At 39.1% G+C, this 13,013-nt stretch overlaps 1 protein-coding gene across 1 annotated transcript; it reads left to right on the plus strand.

Annotated features, from left to right (window-relative positions):
- On the plus strand, window positions 1–12,075 carry LOC140752851 (phenoloxidase-activating factor 2-like). The gene is made up of 10 exons (XM_073087208.1): window positions 1–87; window positions 4,171–4,289; window positions 6,267–6,326; window positions 6,653–6,770; window positions 8,016–8,324; window positions 8,482–8,608; window positions 8,977–9,082; window positions 9,455–9,636; window positions 10,047–10,214; window positions 10,932–12,075. Exons 1-10 carry the CDS (start codon window positions 83–85, stop codon window positions 11,097–11,099), a joined length of 1,362 nt encoding a protein of 453 aa, XP_072943309.1. The 5' UTR covers window positions 1–82; the 3' UTR covers window positions 11,100–12,075.
- The last annotated feature ends 938 nt before the right edge of the window (window positions 12,076–13,013 follow it).

Here is a 13,013-nt window from a genome sequence, read left to right on the forward strand (position 1 = left end):
CCTGTACGAGGTCATTTCTTCCTCAGTGGTCGCCGGTCGGCCGTCACGAGAGGTCCGCCATTTTGGTTCATTTACCGCCAGAATGAGGTAAGTAAACATTCTATATATAATACCTAGCATAAGGAAATATCGAATAATACTACAATTAAATGTTCTTAATACTCAAACTATGTTTTAACTACTGAAGATTTGACTTTGGAATATTAGCTCTAGAATCTTATTAATATAATCTTATTTTGAATATTGCCTTATACATGTTCGCCTGAGGCTACTTTTTAGAAAACAATAAAATTTGTTCAATGATTATAAGTTTCCTTTTTTTGTACATAATAGGCGAACCTTTGTCTTCACTAAACATGTTATTTAAAAAAGTGAAATTGAATCAACAATGTGTTAAATAGAACGATAAACTTAATCTCATATATAAAATTCTCGTGTCACAATGTTACTCGTAGTAACCGTACTCCTCCGAAACAGCTTTACCGATTTATATGCATATTCAGTAGGTCTGAGACTCGGGTACTATCTATTTTTCATAGCCCTGAGTGATAAGGGTTGTTCACCCTTAACATTATTTTATTTATATGGCAACACACCGTTTGCCGGATCAGCTAGTTAATAATAAATTCATTGTTTTGCCCAAAGATCGATTTAACAACTTCTTAACTCTCGAGTAATAATCATCGCCTGAGGAGCTACGCTCAACTACATTTTTATTTATTTATTTATTAAGACTTATCAACAAGATTACATGTTTGACTATGATTTAATACTAAACCTTAAAATATGTTATACATGATCTTAATTATAGATAAGTACAGCAAACTTTAACAATGTGCATTACTAACTAACAACTAAATACTAACATTACTGGATATCGGTTTAATATGATATAATTAATAAATATATTTAATAAATTTTTCGTTTTAATTCAAAGTCGTGTGTCCCTAAGGACTCATACCCTCGTGTCAACTCAGTTCTCTCCAGTCAGTGACATGATAATTTTATATATAAGATAATAAGGTGTTTCAAATAGTGCATTCGATGTATTTTGAATCCTTACTAATATTATAAATGCGAATAAGTTATTTGGTATACACGCACACACAAAAATTTTGTACACACGTTGTCGTTCAGAAAAGGACATATGGTATATATAGTTCGCACCGATCTGCTAGTCCGCCCTGAAGTTGTAGCGAGCAGGTGTAGTCATACAATTTGCTATGGCGACACTGTTCATTTCTATATTCAGAGCGGACTAGCAGTTTTACGCGGACTATACCTATCCCGAAAAACGTACCGTCCCTAAGGGAACATATAAGGAAGCGAAGCCGCAGGTTAAACCTAGTTTCTGTATAATACAACTAGTGGTGCCCGCGGCTTCGCCCGAATTTTAAAGAAATAATATGACATACATAAAACGGAAAAATGGCACCTGCATTGGAATGACAGTGGTGCCATCTGTCGAAAATTTGTCTTACCAACTCCCAAACCCTCGTGGGCTCTTGGACAACAACTTTGCTAAAGATCATCACTTGATCGAATGCATAATTTCCGATTCTATAACTACTTACGAATTAAAAAAAAAATTAAAAAAACCTTTTCCCACGGACTACATTGTGAATCTAAACCATTGTCAAGTCCCCTTGAACACACACAACAAATTTCATCAAAATCAGTCCAGTCGGTCAGGAGGAGTTCAGTGACATACACACGCACATAAGAAATATATTGTATATAAAGATTCGCCAAGTCTGAGTCGAACTCGCACATGGAGTTCATTATATTTTACTTATTTTAATAAAATAACCATATTAAAATATGTTTTATTGTTCTTATATGTATTAATTATAATAGCAGTTGTAGTAGTAAACGAAGTTTAAAAATATTAACTGTCTTCCTAGTACGGTTTAACAGTTAGACCGAAAAGTGCCGAAAAATAAGGGTTTCTTGTATGGAGACCCCCTTTAAGATTCAACTTTATTTTATTTTTAGTATTTGTTCTTATAGCGGCCACCGTTATGCATCCTCTGTAAAAAAATCAAGTGTCTATCTATTACGGTTCCAAAGATAGAGCTCTGTGACAGACGGACAGACAGCGAAGTCTTAGAAATAGGGTTCCGTTTTTACCCTTTGGGTAGGGAATCGTCAAACAAAAAAAAATAAAACGAGTTTATCCGTTTTATTTTAAAAATAATATTTAATAGTCATTTATTATGATCAAGAAATATGGTTGCCATTTAAGAATCATGAGAATTCAATACTATTTGCATGAGGAAATTATATTATTAAACTATGCTATAATAGAATTGTCCGAAAGATAATATAATGGTTATACAAGTATCGTAAGTAAATAATCCTGACTAATATTATAAATCCGAAAGTAACTCTGCCTGTCTGTTTGTCTCTTCTTCACTCCTAAACCACTGAACCGATTTTGTACAAAGATAGTCTGAGACCCGAGAAAAGACATAGGATAGTTTTTATCCCGGAAATCCCACGGGAACTAGGGATGGCGATTTAAGATCGATTAATCGGAGAATCGATCTTTAGGGCCAAAAAGTCGATTATTTTAATCGATATTGGTAGGGATTGAATCGTAAACTATGCATTTGATCAAGTGATGCTTTTTAGCAAAGTTGTTGTCCATGAGCCCACGAAGGTTTCACAGTTGGTACGACCAATTTTCGCCAGATGGCGCCACTTTCATTCCAATGAAGGTACGAATTTTCAGTTTTATGTATGTTAGTATGTCATATTATTTTCTTTTAAACGCGGGCGAAACCGCGAGCAAAAACCAGTTTTGAATAATTATTTTCAAGGTTCAAAGGGTCATAGGGTAAAAACGGAACTATCACTAAGCCTCTGCTGTCCGTCTGTCACGGGGCTCTATGCAACCGTAATAGATAGACTAGAAGGTGGTAGAACCCTTTGTGGTTCGACTCCGGCGTCACCACCGCCACACTTATTTCTTCCTCATAACACCAGTGTTAAGCGCTGCATTGTTCTGGTTTTAAGGGTGTGGTAAGGGAGGCATACTTTGAAGGCGTTCCAGTGTAGTGTGGAACTAAGGCATCCTTCGCCAAGTAGTGATGTTAAGGTAGGTTCGTGTGGTACTGAAGAGGCGTGTTACTTTAATGAAGTCTTTATTATAACTAACTTAACATTACTCTAAACCTATCTTATATAAGGATGCCTTTTCTCCACACTACACCAGCTTAGTCCTCAATGGTACCAGCGCTACAGCCGTCAGGTGGAATGTACTCTTATTTGGGCATAGATTAGTAAAGATTACTCACTCCTAACAAGAAAATGTACCCAGTTTTGAGAATTGAAATAGATGCGTAAAAAAGTTTTGCCACGTCTCCGTGTTAAAATGTCCCTAAAATATTTGAAATAATTATTTATTTATTATGAAAATTACGCAGTATTAGTTATTTTTTCGTAAATTTTCTCTAAAAATGTTTTTATTTGTCAACAATTCAAAAAAAGAACTTACTAATAAGTCATTTGTGGCTTCATTCAATTTCAAGGCGGCGAAGTATCTTTACTAATCTATGTATCTGGGTTTTGATTATGGTTGCCCATACGACAGTAGTCAATTACCAGGTGGACTGCATGCTCGTCTGCTTCTATATTATAAATTGGCTGAGTCTATTAATACAGGTACTGTACGAACAATTTATAATTATTAATACGGTTACCGTACGAATAATTTATAATTATTAATACGGGTACTGGACAAACAATTTATTATTATCCGATTCGAACCGGTACATTTTGAGAAATCTCAAAAAAACTACAAAAAAATTTTTTTTGAAATGTTTGTTTTTTTAAAAACTTTTAAACGGCTCTACCGATCGATTTTAGAAACTAAGCTCTTAACATCAAAAAATGACGTCGATCGCCATCAGCCCGTTCGAAATCAATTTAAAAAAAAAAAAAAAAAACCTAACCTAACCTAACCTAACCTAACCAATTGAATAAATGTACGAATAAATATATTTCAAAAAAAAATGAATTTGTCACATTGTTTAAAGAAAAAAAAATTGAATAAATGTACGAATAAATATATTTCAAAAAAAAAATGAATAAATGTACGAATAAATATAATTTATTAGTCCAGTACCTGTACAAATAGTCACATTGTTATAAATTTATATGTTTCAGGGTAGTGCTGCTGCTTATTTCCGTGGGTCTTCTAGGTGCTAATGCAGCTACGATTGACCAGGAGACCGCCCTCTTCGTCTTAAGTGCAGTGTGCATAAATAACACAGATGATTCTACCGGTTTGTATAAATTTTAGTGGACTGCCACACAAGGATGTTTTTGGCATTGTTCACCATCATCAACAACTCATTACTGTCCCACTGCTGGGCACGGGTCTCCTCTCAGAGGGATTAGACTATAGGCCACCGCGCTGGACATCTTTTTTTTCGAGATGTGTAGTTACTTGGCCCCAGCGGCCTTCACAGCTTTACCGGGTTTTGTTGACGATTCTGAGGCTCAGCTGGGACAAGAAGACTATGTACTGGAAGGGAGGGATAGCTTTGGTCGCCGTTGCTGATTCCCTAGACCGTCCACCTTCGCTAGAGAGGCAGTTACTGCCGAAGTCCTGACCATCCTCTTGTCATATAGGGATTTAGCGCCGCCCTGGACGAGTACGTATTGGTAAACTTCGCATTCCTTTGAATTGTTTTTTTAAGATCAAGCATGCAGGTTTCCTGACGATGTTTTCCTTGGCCGTTAAAGCATATAATTATTTTTTAATACGCACAAAACTTTGCAGCAGTGATAGCCTAGTGGTTAAGAAACTCGGCCTCTCGATCGAAGGGTCCGAGGTTCAAATCCCAGGCACCTCTGATTTTTCAAAGTTATGTGCGTATTAGGAATTAATTATCACTTGCTCACTTGCTAAACGTTGAAGGAATACATCGTGAGGAAACCTGCATACCTGAGAGATTTATAAAAAAAATATCTCAAAGGTATGTGAAGTCTACCAATACACACTTGGCCAGCGCGGTGGACTATGGCCTAATCCTTCTCATTGTCAGAGGAGACCCATGCGCAGCAGTGGGACAGTAATGGGTTGTTGATGATGATGATGACTCCTCGATCGAAAGGCTGAGTTTCAACAACCAGGCTAGCACTGCTAATATCAACATCAGCATCAAAATCAATACTCGCTAAAACTCATTCTACCACCATCAATGACCACAAAGGATTTTGTTAGAGAAAAATAATTATTATTAACATAATATTAAAGGTGGTAGAACCCTTTGTGGTTCAACTCAGGCGGCGCCACCGCCACACCTATTTCTGCCTCACAACAACAGTGTTAAACGCTGATGTGTTCTGGTTTGAAGAGTGTGGTAAGGGTGATATAGATTAGATACCAATCTTATCCTGGGTTGATTACATATGTCCATGAGCGGCAGTAGCCACTTACCAGCTGGAGCATGCACGTCTGCTGCTTCTATTATATACAAAAAATATTCTACGACGAATGGGAAGACTGGAAAAATCGCAAAATATGCATTAATAGTGTCAAATTTTTCCTTTTTTATATAAGACTGTTTGAAAAGTCGTTGGGTTTGGGTAACCGGGACCATACGGCAGTAGCTTACTATCAGATGGACTGCATGCTTTTGCCACTTCTATATTATTTAGAGGTGCGCAAAATATATCATTAAAGTGAAAAGAGAGAGATATATCTTTTAAACTCAGTGATATATATCACTCTTTTAGCTCAGTAACTCACTTTAGCTCAGTAGCTCTGTAACGATATAAGCGACATTTTATATCAGTATTTCAGAGAATCAGATCAAAATGTTTTGACAACATTTTTGATTCCTATAATTAATACAAAACTGGCAAGAAATTATACATGAATTTCACAGCCAACACTATTTGTATATCCCTGTTTTCATATTCTTAGCAAAGAAAAATGATTTTAATTTAGTGCTTAATACGTAATGCATTTGACTCAAATCAAACTCTCTCAGTCAGTCGCTCATTTGACTCATCACTCACTCGCGAGCGAGTATAACACTGTTGAGTTGAAGAAGATCTTATATCCGGAATCGTATGGACCTATGAACTCAACCATGTGACGCGGATATAAAGATATAATTCAAAATCGTCGGAGCTGATGTGTGATTAGCTCTTTGGTGAAGATATATATCTTTAACATCACTCACTCGCGAGCTACTCAATTCTAATATTATTATCTCTAACGTTTAATTAATATTTTTTCCGAATTCCAGGTAATTCAGAATTCCCTCCGTGTGAAACCAAAAAACTAGACCTGACTCCTACGAAAGTTGGTACGTATAATAAAAAATATAGTTTAAAAAACTAAAAAACACGCTTTTATGATAAAATTAACTAAAAAGTAGAAAATTATTTTGAATCTAGGAATCAATTAAGGAACAATAAATAGGATAATTGTGGAAAAAGTGTGGTGCGCTTTTCGAAAACTGATAAATGAATTACCCCACGCTTTTTTCACAATTATACTATTTACTGTTCCTTTATTGATTCCAAGATTGAAAATTATTTTCTACTTAGTAAGAGGATTCCGTTTCTACCCTTTGGTTACGGAATCCTAAAACGGATAATATAACAGTAAAAAAATATGTATTATTTTCAGAAAGCATTGTAGAATGCACTACAAGAGACAACCACCCCGGCGTCTGCGTTTTGTACTACCAATGTGATACGAAGACCAAAACTATTATTGATGATGGAGCTACCATCCTGGACATTAGGTATTTTACTTATAGATAGATCTGACGACCCGCATGGCGGAGTGGTCACCATACCGGTCTGACGCGCAGAGGGTCCCGGGTTCGATGCCCGGCTAATCTAAATGATGAATTTAGATTTCTGTTTCTGGGTCTGGATGTTGATTACAGATGTCCATGGGCGGCAGTGGCCACTTACCATCAGGTGGACTGTATGCTCGTCTGCTACTCCTATATTATAAAAAAAAAAAATGTAACAGGTGCCGAGTAAAGAAAAAGTATATAAATATTAAAAAAAAGATGGTGGTGGTTCGACTCAGGCAGCATCGCCACCTATTCCTTTTTTTAATATAGGAGTAGCAGACGAGCATGCAGCAACCGGGCGGTACTGCCGCCTATGGACATCTGTAACCCCAAATAGGATTAGATATTCCTATCTGAGTTCAGCCACAGATGCGCCCCTACCCCTGAGGACTAAGCTGGAACGCATGAAAAGTATGTCTCCCTTACCACACCCTTCAAACCAGAGCGCATAACACTACCTGAGGCAGAAATAGGTGTAGCGGTACCGCCGGCATTGAACCAAACTCTGCCTAAACCAATTTCTGCCTAACAACAGCAGTGTAGCGCTACTGTGTTCTGGTTTGAAGGGTGAGAGACGTACTTATCCGAGGTATTCTAGCTTAGTCTTCAAGGATAGCGGCGCATCTGTGGGCGATGTGTGGATTGATAATGTCCATGAATATCATAGCTGCCTTACTGATATCCATGAACAGCTATCATAGCTGCCATAGAAATAAATGAACTGTGAAAATATGAACTGTCTATTACGATTTAATAGATAAAGAGAAAAGCATCGAGTACCAGTATAGCGACCACCATTTATTTTCAAGCTTTTGTATTTTTAGTATTTCTTGTTATAGCGACCACTGTTATACATACTCTGTAATTTTAAGTCTCAACCTATTGGTTGAGACTTAAAATTACAGAGTCTTTTTCTCTAGTACCGTAATAACGGTACTAGAGAAAAAGCCTTGTGACAGATGGACAGGCAGACAGACGGAAAGGCGGACAGACGGACAGTCGGACAGACGGACAGACGGACAGACGGACAGACGGTCAGACGGACAGACGGACAGACGGACAGACGGACAGACGGTCAGACGGACAGACGGACAGACGGACAGGCCGACAGACGGACAGACAGTGGAGATTCAGTAATAAGGTTTACCATTTGGGTACGGAAGCCTAAAAAGTGCACCTTTTCAGATCAACCGAGTGCTCCCACTACCTCGAGGTGTGCTGCAGACGACAGGACCTGGCCACTACGAGCGAGGTGGCCACCACCACACCTTCTGATGAACCCAACCTAGCCCCAGATCGGCATAATGACCAACCCAGTGACCCAGTAACCACGCAAAGACCAACAAAAAATACGAGTCCTGTCAAGAAAACGGTTCCCCAATGTGGCTGGAGTAACCCAGGAGTGAACATCTTCAAGCTGAGGAGCAAAGACGATGAAGGGAAGAGTCCTTACGCGGATTACGGTGACTTTCCCTTCATGGTGGCGATCCTCAAGTAAGTTGGTAGAACCCTCTGTGGTTCGAAGAGTTAGCTAGTGTTTGTGTGGCCCCCAGGACCGGAGGTCAGGACGGACTGCCCGTTCCCTCCTCCGCCTTACTCCGCTAGAATACAATCGTTAAGGTTTTCATTTTTGAAAATTCATGCGTTACAGGAAGTCTGAAGCAGGCGATGTATGGACGCAGGGCGACTACCTGGGTGGCGGTACTTTGATCCACCCCTCGGTAGTAATGACAGTTGCACATAAATTTACAGTCAAAAAGAAATTGGAACCTGATCAGGTAAAACTTTCTCTTTCTCTAACAAACTCTTCTCTTTCTCTAAAAAACAAACTCTATGATATGGGAGTAATGAGGACAACGCAGTCCACCTGATGATAAGTGGCTGCCGCCTATGGACATCTGTAATCAATCCCAGATAAGATTAGATATTCCGACCTCAGGTCGGCCACAGATACTCCGCAACCCCTGAGAAGTAAGCTGGAACGCCTCACAAAAACGAGTACACAGCAGCGCTTTACACTGCTGTTATAACAGAAATAGCTGTGGCGGTGTTGCCGCCGGTTTCAAACCAGAGTTCTACCTACCACTAGATTTTCATTGTACTTTATCTTTGTAGATATAAAACCGTATCATCTATTTCTTTCTAGCTCAAATGCCGAGCTGGTGAGTGGGACACCCAGACGACACTCGAGTTGTTCCCACACCAAGAACGGGATGTCGCGAAATATATAACCCACGAAGAGTTTTATAGAAGTACGTATACCCTCAGTCGGAGGCCCGGGGCGGAAAGTTGAAAAAAATTACATTTGTTTTTTATAATATACGAGTAGCAGACGAGCATGCAGTCCACCTGATGGTAAGTGGTTACTGTCGGCCATGGACATCTGTAATCAACTCCAGATAGGATTAGAAATTCCTACCTGAGGTCGGCCACAGATGCGCCGCTACCCCTGAGGACTAAGCTGGAACGCCTCGGAAAAGTATGTCACCCTTACCACACCCTTCAAACCGGAACACAGCACCTAACACTGCTGTTATTAGGTAGAAATAGGTGTGTCGGTGGTGCCGCTGAAGTCGAACCACCAAGGGTTCTACCACCTTCAAATCTTGTCTGTGTCTTTTCAGCATCACTCTACAATGACATCGCCCTGCTATTCTTGGCGAAGCCCTTCACGTTAAATGGAGCCCCCCACATGGGGACTGCGTGCCTTGGGACGGAACTACCTCCAGATACCTACAATTGCTACAGCATGGGGTGGGGATCGGAGTTTAAACAGAAGAAAAAGTATGCTGTTATATTGAAGAAGGTAACTTTGTAGGGTACCGTACCCAAACGGTCACCAGAAAAACCCTAATGTATTTAATGTCACTATGTCAGTCAGTCACCTTTGAGTTATATATATTTAGATTCTAAAATCTCAGACAATTGGGTTTCCTCGCGTTCTTCAGTCCTTAAATTGAGTTTATAAATAGGAGTAGCAAAAGAGCATGCAGTCCACCTGGTAGGTGGCTACATGGACATGTAATTAACCCCAGATAAGATCTAATTCCTACCTGAGGTCGGCCACAGAAGCGCTACCCCTGAGGACTAAGCTGGAATGTATCGAAAAAGTATCCCTACTACCCTTCAAACCAGAACACAGCGGCGCTTAACACTGTTAAAGTTAGAAGAACTCAAATTAAAGTAACAGCTGTTTATCATTGTGAATTATTTCAGGTGCCACTTCAAATTGTAAGCCGCGACAGATGCCAGAAAATGCTGAGGGATAACAGCCGGTTGGGTCAATTTTTTAAGCTCCATGATTCCTTCACATGTGCGAATGGGGCTGACGGGGTCGACACTTGCAGGGGGGATGGGGGATCCCCACTGGTGTGTCCAGTATCGGTGAGTCCATATTTGTCTTGTTTTGAATAGCTCATGATCATCAACCCATCACTGTCCCGTTGGGCGCGGGTCTCCTCTCGGATTGAGAAGGACTAGACCATAGTCCACCGCGTTGACCAAATGCAAATTGGTAGACATCACATACCTTTGAAAACTTGTTCTCATTAAGTTTTCTCAGGTATGCAGGTTTTCTCAGGATGTCCTCTTTCAACTTAATTATATTTTACTGGAATACCTAGGAAAAATATAGCTCCCTTGCCACATCCTTCAAACCAGAACAGCAACGCTTAACACTGCGACTCTGCGCACCTCAGGTAGGAATCTGATCTTATCTAGGAAGGTGGTAAAACTCTTTGTGGTTCAACTCCGGCGGCACCCCCGCCACACCTATTTTTGCCTCATAATAGCAGTTTTAGGCGCTGCTGTGTTCCGTTTTGAAGGGTGTAGTAAAGGAGACATATTTTTCCGAGGCGTTCCAGCTTAGTCCTCAGGGGTCTAAGCTGGAACGCCTCGGATCGTACCTAATCCTATCCGGGGTTGATTACAGATATCCATGGGCGGCAGTAGCCACTTACCATTAGGTGGACTGCATGCTCGTCTGCTACTCCTATATTATAAAAAAAATCTACAGTTAATTACATGCGTCCATGGGGAGACGCCACTGTCCAGATGACCTGCATGCTAATTGCTACATCTAAAAAATACTATTTCCACCAGACTAAACCAGGTGAGCTGCGGTACATGGTTTACGGCATGGTGGCGTATGGCATCGCATGTGGGAACCCCCTCATCCCAGGGGTCTACGCTAACATACCCTATCTGAAGAAATGGGTGGATGAGAAGATGCAACAAGAAAATTTCGGAAGTGAATACTACACGATGTAGACTTGAGCAGTATTTATAGCTGTAGGTGGACGGGGAAGAGGTTCCAATCAAATCTAATCAAATGAAATCATTTCTTTTTATTCGAAATAGGTTTTTTACAGAGCGCTTTTTGAATGTCAATACATCTACCGCTACTTCACAAGGTGTTTCGTTATGGAGAAGAAGCGGTGAAAGAAACTCCATAACACATGTTTTAAAAATGTTATTTACAATGGTAAACTTAACCTAATGGTACATGTGGAGCTGGAGCTACTTCAGACCACACCGTTTTGTCAGTCAAATAATCACATAGTTCATAGTACGCTTGTTTACATAACGTTTGTTTAACGACAAACACTTTATCTATGAGTTTCAAAATGTGGTCGGGTATTTTATTGTAGTAGCGAATACAAACCATGAAAGATTTAGCCACCTGAGATAATCTATGCTTAGGTATTTCTAGTTTATTTCTATTTCTAGTATTAAAGTTATGGTGGTTACTATTTTTTTCAAACATATCAGTGTGTTTGCTGACATACATTATATTTTCATAGATAGGCATCTATGACTTTGTACTGTCAATATAATAATAGTGTGAAAAAGTTATCTCAGGGACTCACCACGCCGCAGACTACATATTGCCCTTTGGTTGGTTGGTATTCAATCTTAACCAATGAACACCTTAACCAACTAGTTATCAAACTATAACCAAAAGGGGGTTTGGGGCTCAAACTTTTCCGCCAATCCGTCATCCTCCCCCTGGCATTAGAAATCGCTTCAAAGCAGTTCAAATCCCGCCGAAGAAAAAAACAATTTTGTCAAAATTTGCGGTAGTGAGGACTTTGGGTTTTCTAACCAAAAAAGGGGTGGGGAGTAACAAACCCCCGAAATGATTTTAAAGCCGTAAGAGTCCGTTCACACAGACGGGCTCGGAGAGGAGAGCAGATTATTATCACGTTGGAAACAGATTTTTGAGTAATTGTATTAAGGTTTATTTTTCTTTTGTCATTAAGAATGCTTGAACGCGCTTCATGTGAAATAATAAGAGGAGCCGACCGGCTTTGACTGCGTGCTCATTCCCCCTAGCGAAGCCGATCGGCTCCTATTGCGAGCGCATCCGCCTTCTGATCCTTGCCAGCCGGTCTATGTGAAATAGTTGGCGGCTCCGCTCCGGCCAATTCTGTCTGTGTGAACGGACCCTAACGTTGCAAGAAGGAAAATCTTGCAAACGTCCTGGCAATGGCGGACTAAGGTCGGAGGCCCGGGGCGGAAAGTTGATTTGAAGCCCCCAAAAGTGTAAATAAATATAGTTCAAAAAAACACGCTTTTATGATAAAATCAACTAAAAAGTAGAAAAGAAAATAATTTTCAATCTAGGAATCAATTAAGGAACAGTAAATAGTATAATTGTGAAAACTAAAAATCAATCTAGTAACTTTGCCTGAACTTATACATACATACATACATACATACATACATACATACATACATACAAACATACATACATACAGGTCAAACTAATAAAAGCGTGGTACTAGACCAGACGACCATGACGATAGCATAAAATGTATTAATAAATTTATTGTATCGTTTAATAAATAACATTTATTATTAATATGTCATGACATTCGTTGTAGTTTTATTTTCTAAGTTTTTTTTAGTTCCAAATTCAAATGTACTTATTTTTTCTATTTTCTATTTCGAATTTACATGCCATGACATTATTACTGCAATTTTATTTTCCATTTCGCAAGTATTTTATTATTCAAAATTAGAACGGCATGACTGTCATTATCATTTTATTTTCTATTTCGTAAGTATTTTTAATTCTAAATTCAAATGTCATTATTTTTTATTTTGTATTTCGAATGTTCTTTTCCCAATTTAAATGGCTATCATTATTATTGTATTTTCTATTTCGTAAGTATTTTATTA

Source organism: Epargyreus clarus, unplaced genomic scaffold (genome assembly GCF_041222505.1).
Source record: "Epargyreus clarus isolate Ecla_fem2 unplaced genomic scaffold, WU_Ecla_fem_2.2 ptg000025l, whole genome shotgun sequence".
Lineage (NCBI taxonomy): Eukaryota > Metazoa > Arthropoda > Insecta > Lepidoptera > Hesperiidae > Epargyreus > Epargyreus clarus.

Bases quoted from the DNA above. Each gene is read 5' to 3' on its own strand.
- LOC140752851 (XM_073087208.1), top strand. The intron at 6,771-8,015 runs GTATTTTACTTA...GCACCTTTTCAG, and splicing joins GCTACCATCCTGGACATTAG to ATCAACCGAGTGCTCCCACT. The intron at 9,637-10,046 runs GTAACTTTGTAG...GAATTATTTCAG, and splicing joins ATGCTGTTATATTGAAGAAG to GTGCCACTTCAAATTGTAAG.